This window comes from Cetorhinus maximus, chromosome 20 (assembly GCF_964194155.1).
Source record: "Cetorhinus maximus chromosome 20, sCetMax3.hap1.1, whole genome shotgun sequence".
NCBI classification, from domain to species: domain Eukaryota; kingdom Metazoa; phylum Chordata; class Chondrichthyes; order Lamniformes; family Cetorhinidae; genus Cetorhinus; species Cetorhinus maximus.
This window is the reverse complement of record NC_135898.1, coordinates 76,895,032-76,909,844: the sequence shown is the minus strand read 5'-3', so window position 1 is coordinate 76,909,844 and position 14,813 is coordinate 76,895,032. Positions and strand designations below refer to the sequence as shown.

Genomic DNA, 14,813 nt, shown 5'->3' with positions numbered 1-14,813 from the left:
AGATGAAATCACAGCTAGCTTTCGTCGATTTGGACCTCTGGTGGTGGATTGGCCTCACAAAGCTGAAAGCAAATCATATTTCCCACCTAAAGGTAATCAACTAATAAAATTCCTGAAGCAGATTTACATTTAAAACCTTTATATCCTCTATGCTTTAATATAATTGACTAAACAATTTCACAAACAGTTAAAATTAACTAGGTGACAAGGACCTTTGGCCATGTTATAATGTTGTAAGTTAGTCAAAATTTATAGGATGGAATATATTATATTGTGTGCTTTTGTTCTCTAAAGGCACCAAGTTTGACCCCTGCTCTGTGTTATTAAATTATGTCAACCATTATAGATGATCCTTGCTGGAAATTAAAGTGTGGAACATATGTTTGCTGTGACTGTGTCCATCTGTATGTTGGTCTTGTGCACCCTCTCTGTTCACCCACACCACACACCCCACAAATTTGTTTTTCCCAACCCACTCTTGGTTCTCTCTCTCCCCCCCCCCCCCCCCCCCCCCACACAACCCACCCACCCACTCTGGGTGTCCTTTTCTACACCCCCCTCCCCTACTCTGTTTCTTCTCTCCCCCCCCCACCCCCAGCAATCCCTGTATCTCCCCACCACCCCCAAACTCCCTTCCCATCTGCACCCCCACCTCGTCTTGCTCTCAAACATACGAACATACAAATTAGGAGCTGGAGTAAGCCACTTGGTTCCTCCATTCAATAAGATCATGGCTGATTTGATTGTGACCTCAAATCCACATTCCCATCTATTCCTGATAACCTTTCACCCCTTGTTAATCAAGAATCTATCTACCTCGGCGTTAAAAATATTCAAAGACTCTGCTTCCACTGTCTTTTGAGGAAGAGTTCCAAAGACTCCTAACCCTCTGAGAGAGAAACTTTCTCCTCACTTCTGTCTTAAATGGGCGACCCCTTATTTTGAATCAGTGACCACTAGTTCTAGATTCTCCCACAAGAGGAAACATCCTTTCCACATTCATGTTTCAATCAAGTCACCCTTTATTCTCCTAAACTCCAGTGGATATGAGCCTAGCCTGTCCAACTTTTCCTCTTAAGACTAGTAATAGTCTAGTAAACGTTCTCTGAATTGCTTCCAATGCATTTACATTCTCCCTTAAATAAGGAGACCAATATTGTACACAGTACTCCAGATGTGGTCTCACCAGTGCCCTGTATAAATGAAGCATAACCTCCCTATTTTTGTATTCAATTCCCCTCACAATAAATGATAACATACTATTAGCTTTGTTAATTACTTGCTGTACCTGCTTACTAACTTTTTGTGATTCATGCACCAGAACACCCAGATCCCCCTGCATCTCCGGGCTCTGCAATCTCTCACCGTTTAGATAATATGCTTTTTTATTCTTCCCTCCAAAATGGACAATTTCAATTTCACATTTTCCCACACTATACTCCATTTGCCAGTTCTTCGCCCACTCACTTAACCTATATATATCCTTTTGTAGCCTCCTTATGTCATCTTCACAACTTAGTTTCCTACCTATCTTTGTGTCATCAACAAATTTAGCAACCATTTATTTGGTCCCTTCATCCAAGTCATTTATATAAATTGTAAAAGGTTGAGGCCCCAGCAATGATCCCTGTAGCACACCACTCGTCACATCCTGCCAACCAGAAAAAGATCCATTTATACCAACTCTCTACTTCCTGTTAGCTAGCCAATCTTCTATCCGTGCCAATATGTTACCCCTGTGCCATGAGCTTTTATTTTCTACAATAACCTTTGATGTGGTACCTTATCAAATGTCTTCTGGAAATCCAAGTGTAGTACACCCACCGGTTCCCTTTTATCCACAGCACGTTACTTCTTTAAAGAACTCCAACAAGTTGGTTAAACATGAATTCTCTTTCATAAAACCATGTTGGCACTGCCTGATAGCCTTGAACTTATCCAAGTGCCCTGCTCTAATGTCTTTAATAATAGCTTCTAACATTTTCTCTATGACGGATGTTAAACCTGTAGTTTCCTGCTTTCTGTCTTTTTTTTTGAATAAAGGAGTTACATTCACTATTTTCCAATCTAATGGAACCTTCCATGAATCTAGGGAATTTTGGAAAATTAAAACCAATCCATCAACTATCTCACTGGTCACTTCTTTTAAGACCCTAGGATAAAGTCCATCAGGACCTGGGGATTTGTCAGCCCACCACTCCAACAATTTGCTCAGTATCACTTCCCTGATGATTGTAATGTTCCCAAGTTCCTCCCTGCCATCCATTTTATGATTTACAGCTATTGCTGGGACATTACTTGTATCTTTTAAAGTGAAGACCAATGCAAAATACCCCTTCAAGTCATCTGCTATCTCATTTTCCAAAATAAATTCCTTGGACTCTCTTTTTATAAGCCAACGCTCACTTTAACTATTTTCATTTTTAAATATCTACAGAAACTCTTACTATCTTTATATTTCTACCTAGCTTTCTCTCATATTCTAATTTTTCCCTCCTTACTAATCTCGCCCTCTCTGGTCCTGCCTGCGCGCACCTCCTCCCCCCTCCCCCCCACCCCAGTCTCTGAGTTGATGAGTTACCAGCTGGTGGAACTCGTCGCCACATATCCCAGCATAAGCCTTGGATTGGATGAGAGGTGTAAGGCAGGAAGTACAGTTGCAAGATTTGGTTGACATTTGTTAGTTTTTGATGATGAACGTTCCCATTTTTAAATTGGTAGCCTGCTCAGGAGCTCATCGGAAACCCATTTTTAAACCTGACCTGTCAAATGTCTGAGGCTGGAATGTACCGTTTATTTTGTTGTCCTGCCCCGTGTGTTCTTTAATTGGATGGAAATCATTTGGCAATAGGGCAAAATAACACACTCTGCTGGATGGATATTTAGAGTAGATAATTTCAATTTATTTGCAAAACATTATTGGACTTTAGACAGCTTTGAATGATGATTCGCATGTAGAAATCAGAGGTTGAATTACACCGTGGTGTTCTAATCTGGTGATGAATGTGATGTGCAAAGCAATTCCACCACAGTTATCAGTCGGTAGTACTGCTAATTTAAAATCGGTGGTATGAATAGACCGTCGTATATGATCTGGTTTATTTATAACTCGGTTCATTTGCTATTAGGGTCCATTAGAAGATTCAACTCTCTGCTTTCAGTGTTTGTTATCACACTTGCACACATTCATTCAGAAAGCTCATTGATCAAGAGTAATATTTTAAAAACTAATGACCAGCTACAAAATAATAAACGTCAATATTTATCTGAGCAGTATTTCCAGTACATGACAATTGTGGCGGGGGGGGGTGGTTTTAACGTTGCTGACAGCAGTAATTTAAGGAGTCTCCCTCCAAATCTGACCAGTAATCTTTTCTTAAAAACATCAGTTTATCTATCTGATGCCAACTAATTTGTTTATTGTGGACTTGCATTTGGTGAATCACTGCCAGGTTACAGATCTCATGAACAGCTCTAACTGAGTCTGGTATTGAAATGAAGTTTGTGCTAAGTGTGCACAAAATTCATGTCATTGATTTTTCACTAATATGACTGTACTGCTGATGTGGTGTTATATTACTGCCTCAGGTTATTTGTGGCCGAGAACAAACTATTTATAGGATTTCGATATGACTGTAGAGTGCAGCATTGCTTGCATGCTTCCAACCACATCTGATACACAGATGCCTAAAGGGCTCTCAAACTTTGAAGCTTCTGTTCCATCACATTCTTGCAATTTGCAGTGGAGACACCCATGTTACCAGCCCAGAGATTAAATACTTTGCCAAATGGTTGGGAAATTTTAATAAAACTTGAAAACTGGACCCTTGGATGATGTCGCACACCAAGAAATCGATGTGTAAATAGATGGTCATGTGACCAATGAAGAAGACCACATGATTCCTAATTGGCTCCATGAATCTGCAAATGTATAAGGTTTTGCCTTGCTGGTTGTAAAGGGTAATGCTGTGTTAGCAGCAGGGTCTGTTTGGAACTGATATTTTCACTGACCTTCTGAAGTTACTGGCTGGCTTTATTATTCCGTAATATATATGTAGCTTGCTTGCTGGTTTTGCTCACATTTTAAAATGGAACCCATCCAAGTTTGTTTTTAGCAGGAATTAAATATTACTTCTGTAATTCTAGCTATTGCAAGTCATTCTGAAGAAAATTGAAGTCTGTCCATTTGATGCTTGTGCTGCAGGCCATTCATCACATATTCTTATATAGACTTTGGGAGAGCAGGGTAATGGGCCTTGGAAGCTCTAATGAAGAGCAGGGCACAGACACAAGTGGCTAAATGGCCGCCCTGCGTGCTGTAAATTTCCAAGCAAGAGGGTCAGGTTTATCAGAGATGATCTGATCAGGCCATTATTGTCTTTTCCAGCCACATGAAAAACTTAACAATTGTACAACCTAGATCATTTTTAAGAAGCTGTAAACTATGTGATAATAGAACTCTTATCAGGAAAATGTGTCCTTTTAAAAGATTAAATGAATCCTTTTAAAAGATTAAATGAAATCTCCTCCTGTGGTGCTGTTCACAGTAAGTCAAAAGATGTGCAATGTTACAAGGGCAGGAACATACATAGCATGTAAAATGTAGTTGTATGCTTTTAAGGCTTTTGAATAAACACTAAGGTAATATGACAATTAAAGGGGTCTGTTTTTAACACTGGTTCAGTGCATCAATATGTCAATTAAGAGGCTGCCACCATCCTGCCTTCAGTATTTCATGTTGGGCAGTTTGTTCATCATTTTCTTTGAAGTGTGATACAGGATGTTGAAGTGTGACAGGAAGAAAATGTGCTCTAGATATACTGTTGAGTGAGATTTTGTTATAGATCTCCCATGCATTATTCACAAAATTGGATGGCATCAAGTCATAAAATCATAAGAGTAGTTACAGCACAGAAGGAGGCCACTCGGCCCATCGTGTCCATGCAGGCTCTCTCTGCAAGATCAACTCAACTAGTCGCACTCCCCTGCCCTTTTCTCATAGCCCTGCAATTCTTTTACCTTTAGTTAAATATCCAATTTCCTTTTGAAAGCCATGAATGAATCTGCCTCCACCACACTCTCAGGCAGTGTATTCCAAAACTTAACCACACACGGCGTAAAAGAAAAAGCTATACTAGGTGGTAGAGGTTGTAGGCGCTGTCGACGGAATCTTGTTGAATTGCTGCAGTACCTCTTGTAGATGGTACATACCGCAGCCTGGTGCACTGGTGGTGGAAAGATTTAATGTTTAAGGTGGATGATGTGGGGCAGCACTTATTCAGGCAAGTAGGAAGTAGAAGGGCAAGGATAGCATGTACATGGGAATGCCATGACCTGCAAGATCCCCCTACTCCAATCCACCCCAAGCCAGACACATCCTGACTTGGAATTGTATTGCCATTCCTTCACCTTTGTTGGGACAAATGCCCTCTGAAATAGAATAGCAAGCCACCCAGTTGTAACAGACCACTACAAAATCACAAAAAAGGAATGAAACCAGAAACCAAATCGATCTAGGCACTGGAAACAACAACAACAACAATCTCAGCCCTGTCAACCCTGCTAAGTCCTCCTTACTAACATCTGGGGGCTAGTGCCAAAATTGGGAGAGCTGTCTCACAGACTAGTCATCCTCATGGAATCTTACCTTGCAGTTAATGCCCGAGACACCACCATCACCATCCCTAGGATACATTTACCATGCTGATGAATCAGTGCTCCTCCATGTTGAACACCACTTGGAAGAAGCACAGAAGGTGGCAAGGGTGCAAAATGTTCTCTGGGTGGGGGATTTCAATGTCCATTGAGTGGCTCAGTAGTGCTAATACCAGCCAGGTCCTAAATGACATAACTGCTAGACTGGGTCTGCAGCAGGTGATGAGGGAACCAATGAGGGGGAAAAACATACTTGCCTGCCACAGATGCATCTGTCCATGATAGTATCAGTAGGAGTGACCACCACACAGTCATTGTGGAGACGAAGTCTTGCCTTCACATTGAGGATACCCTCCACCGTGTTGTGTGGCACTACCACTGTGCTAAATGAGATAGATTTTGAACAGATCGAGCAACTCAAGACTGGGCATCCATGAGGCACTGTGGGCCATCAGCAGCAGAATTATACTCAAACACAATCTGTAACCCTCTGGCCTGGCATATCCCCCACTCTACCATTACCATCAAGCCTAGGGATCAACCCTGGTTCAATGAAGAGTGCAGGAGGGCATGTCAAGAGCTGCACCAGGCATACCTAAAAATGAGGTGTCAACCTGGTGAAGCTACAACACAGGACGACTTGCATGCCAAACAGCATAAGCAGCAAGTGATAGACAGAGCTAAGTGATCCCACAGCCAACAGATCAGATCTAAGCTCTGCAGTCCTGCCACATCCAGTAGCGAATGGTGGTGGACAATTAGACAACTCACTGGAGGAAGAGGCTTCACAAATATCTCCATCCTCAATGATGGAGGAGCCCAGCACATCAGTGCAAAAGATAAGGCTGAAACGTTTGCCACAATCTTCAGCCAGAAGTGCCGAGTGGATGATCCATCTCGGCCTCCTCCAGAGGTCCCCAGCATCATAGATGCCAGTCTTCAGCCAATTCGACTCACTCCACATGATATGAAGAAACAGCTGAAGGCACTGGATGCTCCAAAGGTTATGGGCCCTGACAATATTCCGGCAATAGGACTGAAGACTTGTGCACCAGAATTTGCCGCGCCCCTAGCCAAGCTGTTCCAGTACAGCTACAACACTGGCATCTACCTGGCTATGTGGAAAATTGCCCAGGTATGTCCTGTATAGAAAAAGCAGGGCAAATCCAACCCTGCCAATTACTGCCCCATCAGTCTACTCTGCCTCATCAGTAAAATAATGGAAGGTCATCAACAGTGCTATCAGGCGGCACTTGCTTAGCAATAACCTGCTCACTGACGCCCAGTTTGGATTCCGCCAAGGCCACTCAGCTCCAGACCTCGTTACAGCCTTGGTTCAAACATGGACAAAAGAGCTGAATTCCTGAGGTGAGGTGAGAGTGACTGCCCTTGACATCAAGGCAGCATTTGACTGAGTGTGGCATCAAGGAGCCCTAGCCATACTGGAGTCAATGGGAATCGGGAAAAGCTCTCCACTGGTCGGAGTCATACCTAGCATGAAGGAAGATGGTTGTGGTTCTTGGAGGTCAGTCATCTCCGCTCCAGGACCTCACTGCAGGAGTTCCTCAGGGTAGTGTCCTCAGCCCAACCAACTTCAGCTGCTTCATCAACTTCACCTTCCTTCCATCATAAGGTCAGAAGTGGGTAAGTTCACTGATTGCACGATGTTCACCATTTGTGACTCCTCAGATACTAAAGCTGTCCATGTCCAAATGCAGCAAGACCTGGACAATATCCAGGCTTGGCCTGACAAGTGGCACGTAACAATCGTGCCACACAAGTGCCAGGCAATGACCATCTCCAACAGGAGAGAATCCAACCATCGCCCCTTGATGTTCAATGGCATTACCATCACTGAATCCCACACTATCAACATCCTGGGGGTTACCATTGACCAGAAACAGAACTGGACTAGCCATGTAAGTACTGTGGTCAGAGGCTAGGAATCGTGCAATGAGTAACCCACCTCCTGACTCCCCAAAGCCTGTCCACCATCAACAAGGCATAAGTCAGGAGTGTGTTGGAATACTCCCCACTTGCCTGGATGAGTGCAGCTTCCACAACAATCGGGAAGCTTGACACCGTCCAGGGCAAAACAGCCCACTTGATTGGCACCACATGCACAAACATTCACTCCCTCCACCACCAACGTGCAGCAGTGACCATCTGCAAGTTGCACTGCTGGAATTCACGAAGGCTCCTTAGACAGTACCTTCCAAATCCATACCACTACCATCTAGAAGGACAAGGGCAGCAGATAGATGGGAACACCACCACCACCTGGAGGTTGCTCTCCAAGTCACTCACCATCCTGACTTGGAAATATATCGCCATTTCTTCAGTGCTGCTGGGTCAAAATCTTGGAACTCACTTCCGAACAGCACAGTGGGTGTACCTATACCACGGGGACTGCAGCGGTTCAAGAAGGCAGCTCACCACCGCATCTCAAGAGCAACTAGGGATGGGCAACAACTGCTGGCCCAGCCAGCGAAGCCCACATCCCACAAATGAATAAAAGCTGTACTGGAACACGTTGACCATGGGTGCAGCTAGTTCTGGAGCATAGATCTTCAGCACTGCAGCTGAGGTGTTGTCAGGGTCAATAGCCTTTGCTGTATCCAATGCCCTCAGCAGCTTCTTGATGCATGATGGGAACCAAATTAGCTGACGGTTGGCTTCTATGATGTTGGGACCTCGGAAGGAGGCCAGAATGGATCATCAATTTGGCACTTCTGGTTGAAGATAGTTACAAATGTTTCAGCCTTGCCTTTTTCACTAATGTGCTGGGCTCCCCCATTATTCAGAATAGGGTTGTTCCTGGAGCTGCCTCTGCGTAGTTATTCATTTGTTCACCAACATTCAGGACTGAATGTGGCAGTACTGCAGAGTTTTTTGATCTGGTCTATTGGTTGTGGAATCGTTTAGCTGTGTCTATAGTTCTTCTACTGTTTAGCATGTTTGGAGCCCTGTGTTGGAACCCAGTTTGGTATCAAAACTCTAGCTATGTCTGGTGCTGCTCCTGGCATGGAGAGGAATCTGATAAATTTGAGTAGGGGGAATATAATAGAATGGAGGCTGCAGGCCTTTATTATCCCATTCCTTTACCCCTCAATCATAGTTAAAATATTTAAAAGCTGGATTCCTGGCACTGAGTTGAAACAGACTGCCAATTGATTAAAATGTTTCCAGTACTTTGCATGTCAGCAAGAATGGTAAAATTCACCAAGTGCTTTAATGAAATAACAGAGCTTCCAAGTGGTGGAAATATGTAGAAGGAATTCAAGTGAAAGGCAAAGTTGTGAGGCAGGGTTTGGGTCTGGGGAGAGACCAATTGGATAATGCCTTAAGAGCCTCAAATCAGGTGACTGGGGAGACTTCCACTATTCCAGTGGCACTTTGAATTTAATACCATTTACAAAGGATCTATGGCATCCAGGAGCAGAGCAGGCACCAGGCAGGCCGATTAGCCAAACAGCGTGAAGAATTCTCACAAGTAGCAGGAACACACCTGCCCACCTACATTATGTAGAAGCCAAATCCTGTTATTAGCACTGGGAATGAAGCCAAGAGGAGGAGGGACTCGGTGCAACTGCAACCAGACTTGGGTAAATGGGACTTAGAAAAAAGAACAAACATTACAAAGCCCCCAAGTCATTGACGCAGTTGGCATGTGTAAGAATTTCATTATTTGACCCAGTAGATCTATCACATTGTCCCAGATTTCCATTCAGGTGGTGTTGAATCTGACTGTGTCTCTGAAGCAGACACCGCAATGATCAGTGCCACCAATTATTTTAATATAATTGATTTATCAAAAAACTGAATTGTCAGCCAATAGTGGGTACGCTGGACAAGGCTATCTCTGATTGAAATAAAAGATTGTTGTACGCCACAGCATCAAATAGAAGATATTTTAATTATGGCCTTTACCACAAGCAGGTTCTGTGCAGATCTCCATTCCTTACTACCAACCAACGGCTCACTGAAGTCTCAAAGTTTATGTTCACGGTCTCTAATTGTTAGATGAAGACATTTCTTATAGGAACAGCACAAGGTTAAAACACAGAGCGCTTGCTTCCAGCCTGAAACTGACAAGCAGATTCTAATCTGTGAAATTCCCTGGTCAGCAAGAATCCTTTGTGATTGTAATGACGGCAAAATGGTCAGTGCTCATCGGCATTACGTGTAGAACTGCCTGAAACCTCTGGCATTTGCACATGTAAGTTAGATGTGGAAACCCAGAAGTTGCTAGTAGTAGTAGTACGCTGCTTCTCCACAGGTCACGCAGCCTTTGCAAATATAAATCAACAAAATCACTGATTTGACATGAATGTCAACTTTTTGTTCATTATTCTTGCTGTAAAACTAATGAAAATGTTAATCTCTGTTCAATCAGGAGTAACAGAATTTTTGACAGCGCACAACATCATAGTTAGAAAACAGCATTTCTGCTCAGGAAGAGAACAGGCACCAGGCAGGCTTATCAACCAAACAGATTAAAGAATTCTCTCAGACAGCAAAGCAGGAAGTAAAAAACATGGGACATAATTAACTTTTTAGTGATTGTGTAGAAAACAAAGTAAACATGAGGGTGTATACATAGGATTAAGGGAAAAGCTAAATCCCCCCTTTTTTTGAGCCATGCAAATTTTAAATCCTCTTGAGGGAATGAGGCTCCACAGTTCTGAAATTAGTTTTCAGGACCAGAAAGGTGGGCAGAAGCTAAGAACAGTGCTTTAGGGTAGGAAATGGAGAATAGTACCAGCATTTCCTGAGGGCACATTGGGAAGGATAAGAACGTTAAGTTGAATTTGGGGAATGGACTGCCAATATGAACTGAGGGGTTTGAAGGAGAAGAGAGTGTTGCTGTGAAAGGGAATTTGGATAGGATATTTTGTCCTCAGGAACTACAGTAAAAGAGTTTCAAGTGGTTTTGTGAATGGGGTTGGTGGGCTTGGATTTGGTGGAGCGATTTGAGATTTTTTTTGCTAAACTGTTGAAAACCCCAATGTCATTATCATTTTTTTTGGTTTATTTCCTCCAATTAAAAGATATCCCAATTATGAGGTGTAAAATTGCTAAAACTTGAGCAGAATTTCAGTGTAAAAATTCAGATTAAACGTTGAAACAAACAGATTCTTCTTGCTGTTATGTACTAATGTCTTTGTCCATTAGTACAAGTGAAAGATTGAAATGTATGCTTATAATGTTGCTCGAATCCCTCGGTTTTACGTACCAACATAAGAATTAGAAGCAGAAGTAGGCCATTCAGCCCCTCAAGCCTGCTCCGCCATTTGACAAGATCATGGCTGGTTAGACTGCAGCCGCAACTCTACTTTCCTGTCTACCCCTATAACCTTAGATTCTTGATTGACAAGGGAGTCAATCTAACTCAGCCATAAAAATATTCAATGAACCTGCCTCCAATACTCTCTGGGGAAGAGAATTCCACTGACTGACAAACGGAAGACCTCATTTTTAAACAGTGTCCCCTAATTCATGTTGCTTGTTACCTCCTCCAAGAAATCTGACAAATTGGTCGAACACAATTTCCCTTTCACAAAACCATGCTGACTCTGCCTGATTGCATTCACATTTTCTAAGTGCCCTGCTATAACCTCCTTACTAATAGATTCTAGCATTTTCCCTATGACAGATATTAAGCTAACTGGCCTGTAGTTTCCTGCTTTCTGTCTCCCTCGCTGTTATATCTTGGCAGTCAGATTAAGCACCCTATTTATGATGAAAGGCTGCAACCCCTGGGAACGTTTACATTGGAAAAGGGAAAGCTCAGGAATAAGCCAATAAAAGTATTCTAGACAAACACCAAAGTGCTTAGTATAGTCATTAATTCTACAAGAGGACATAGCCTCAAAATCAAATGCAGGGAGGTGAAAAGATGGTATAAATTTAACTAAATGCAGATGGTGACAACTGCACAGAATGACGCTTTTCATTGCATGTGGATGCTGGTAAGGCCAATGTTCATTACCCATCCCTAATTGCCCTTGAGAAGATGGTGGTGAGCTACCTTCTTTAACCGCTGCAGTCCATGTGGCATAGGTACACCCACAGTGCTGTTAGGGAGGGAGTTCCAGGATCTTGAACTAGCCACTTCAAAGGGAGGGCAGTATCGTTCCAAGTCACAATGGTGTATGACTTGGCAGTACAGGCTGACTGTAGCAGTATATTCGAGGAGTTGGACATGGATCCAGAGAAAAATTGAGTACAGGATTGAGGGAAATTATGGCTTGTTTTATTTCCGAGACTACAGTGGTCTTTTCTGGTCTTGCACCTTTCTATGTTCTTTATTAGTTTGATGGAGCTGAGAGTTTTTTTGGAGCTTTTTCTCATTTTTCTAGGTTGATCTGGTTGAGTTCTATTTTTTTTAAAAAAAATTGTTGATAATGGAAGATGGAGAACAAACGGCGATAACCAAAACAGAAATTTGATCTGTGTGCTTGGTACTGGTTAGTTGTACCTGACTACCACATGGAAGTCTGGTCAGTTCAAGTACTGAAATGACCATGACCATGGCCGTAAAAATGGGATAATTTAGTTCAGATATACGTTGTGATCTCAGTGAATCTGAAACGAAGTTCTGGAGTTGGTTTCGATGAGGATGGAACAGCGAACTATGCCAAATATGAGGGCAACTAATTAACATTCAGGCCCGGCTGCTCCCTTGGATCCTGCTGGGCCAATCCTGGATTACTGACAAAAACTGCTGTATCATGTGGTTTCTTGACACATTTTAAAATTCTGTAAAGACTGTTGTCACATTTTCTATACATTGATGCAAAAACCCAATAGCAGATATGTTAAACAACATCCTCATCAAGCAATTGAAGCAAATCTGTTACAGCACCTGATGCTTTCAACAAAAATATTTATTGCACCCTTTGTGGATGACCTAACCATTATTATTGGATGGAACATTTCTTGCTGTCAGTCAGGTGGTGTATTCATACTACTAGAGGGACACAATCTTTTCATATGGAACGTGAATTTTATGAAGAACCGAGACAAAATTGTACCTAAAAGTATTTTGTTAAAATGTTTTTCCTTGGAGGACTTATCGTAAATAAAATTTCCGATTGGAATGCCAAAGGACAGTGCAGTAGGAAATCCCTATTCCTGTTTTCAGGTTCCTTTCTCCCCCATGTACTGTTTTCACTGCACATGTGGGGAAGGTGTTGGAAGCAGAGTTTATAGTTGACATGCTCTCAGGATTTCGTCAATCCACCCTTTGAACTAGGTGGTATGAGGGCACATGTATGGCCTAATTTGAATTTCTATTTCTTCCCCTCTCGTGGTTCTTATTGCCCTATTTTCATATCTCATTTTCTGCCACATAAAACTTGCAGTGGGGCATGAGTTGCCCCTTTTTGTTTGGTTTGAGTTTTCTCCCTTTCCCTCCTTTGCTGCTACAGTATGATTATGTAAGCATCCTTCTGCATCTTATTCATGTTATCATTATTCACGTTTGAACCCTGGCGAAATTGTTGAGGCTATTTGACCACTGCAACCTAGCTCGAACCTAAATTTTAACGCTTCCTTGCATTTATTTTCAGAAAGAGTTGCTGTACTGCCATGAATTGTTCTTATTTCCTTTCATGATCACCATGGTGCAGAAACTTGTTTGTAGTAAACCTATTGCTACACTGGCTGAAATCAAAACAGAATAGAGATCATAACAGTGGCCTGAATTTTTGCTGCATCAAAGTGCTCCGTAGCTTAGGAAAAATGGTGCCAGAGCCTGGAACCAGGAAGTCACGCCACTGAAACCGGCACCCACCATTTTCACCGAGGGAAAAGGGGGCAGGCTGTTTGTTTACACATCTGCAGTTCATGCAGGTGGCAGCACATTCAAAAATGCAGCTGTCTTCAAACAAGCAATTTTCATTACTGGAATTTCCAAAACACAACTCATGAGCTTTAGACATTTCTGGAAAAGGTCTAAACCTGCTGGAGTTCTTTGGGAGAGGCCTGGGTGCCTCTTTGGAATTGTTAAGAGTAGACATGAATTTGCGTAAAAAGTGGATAAGGTCTGTGGATCTGTTAAGTCATTTAAATCTTTTCTTTTGCCAAAATTTAAAGAGCTGAACAGCCTGCAGTTTGAAAAAAATCATTGCTTGAAATTTCAGTTGTTTGTTGTTGACATAAACCTAAGGAGTATCATTATAGGATTAGTGCTGTGTGACTGCTTTCACAACGTATCATCACAGTGGCGGGGCTGTAAGTTTGCAATTTGATTGACAGCTCCAAGTGGTCATAAAGTGGTTAGCTGTCTTTGTGGGGTTATGGGCACAAATGTTTGTTTTTATAAGAAATTAAGTACTTCAAGGAAATTAAATGTGTTGAATAGGCTTTTATCAATGATTTTTTTAAATATAGTGGTCTGTAATAGTTACTTTGAACGTTATTTCATCTCGACATGACTCCAGTGGTCTGCCCATGGTGGACACTGGGTGAGTTGGCATTGTGGGTGTAAGGGTAAAGGGCGGTGGGTGGGAGTCATGAGTTGGCACTAAGTTGGCATTGGAGCTATAAAGGTCCATGGGATGGGTAGAGCGGGATAGGTTGGCATGGAGGGTTTGAGAGGCATAGTTTAGCATGGAGGGTATGAGGGCTCAGCGGGGTTGGGTGGGGACATGTGAGATGGCATGGATGGGGCATAGGGAGTGTGAGGACTGTTTTTTCTTTTATTGCTTTTTTTAATAATTGGGACAAAGTCCCAGTGCACTGAAGTAGGCTTTTAAGCAGCCCGTCTTGGCACCTGTCAGCCCCTGTGGCTGCCTCCGCACTGTTTCCGGGATCGGCGGGCCCAACTCCAGCGAGCATCTGCCTCTCCAGAACGAAAATCTGCCTGTTCTGGGCACTTTCTCCCAAGTCAGGTTTGCAGAGTTTGGAATTTTTCATTCCCAAGTTGGGAAAATTTACCCGACTCTGGAGTAAAGATTTGGCCCAAAAGTTAGAAATTGCTCATCAGGCCGAACACATCTATGGAGAGAAATGGACATGATGCAGATTGGCTGCAAGAATCCATAGCCGAAGTGTCGACTTGTTTCCCTGCTTTGACTCCTTGACCAGCTGAGTGTTTCCAGCATTTTCTGCTTTTCTTTGAGTTCCAGCAATTGTAGTTTTTTTTTTTGCTT

General features: G+C 42.6%; 1 protein-coding gene across 8 annotated transcripts in view; it reads left to right on the top strand.

Annotated features, from left to right (window-relative positions):
• Window positions 1–14,813, top strand: part of cpeb3 (cytoplasmic polyadenylation element binding protein 3) — a 120,605-nt gene that overhangs the window by 64,754 nt on the left and 41,038 nt on the right. For 7 of the 8 annotated variants that reach the window (XM_078564947.1, XM_078564945.1, XM_078564944.1 and 4 more), the window contains one exon: window positions 3–92. The exons of the other annotated variant lie outside the window; for it this stretch is intronic. In XM_078564947.1, coding sequence (XP_078421073.1) covers window positions 3–92 — 90 coding nt within the window. The remainder of the gene's footprint in view (window positions 1–2; window positions 93–14,813) is intronic. 8 annotated transcript variants of the gene reach the window in all.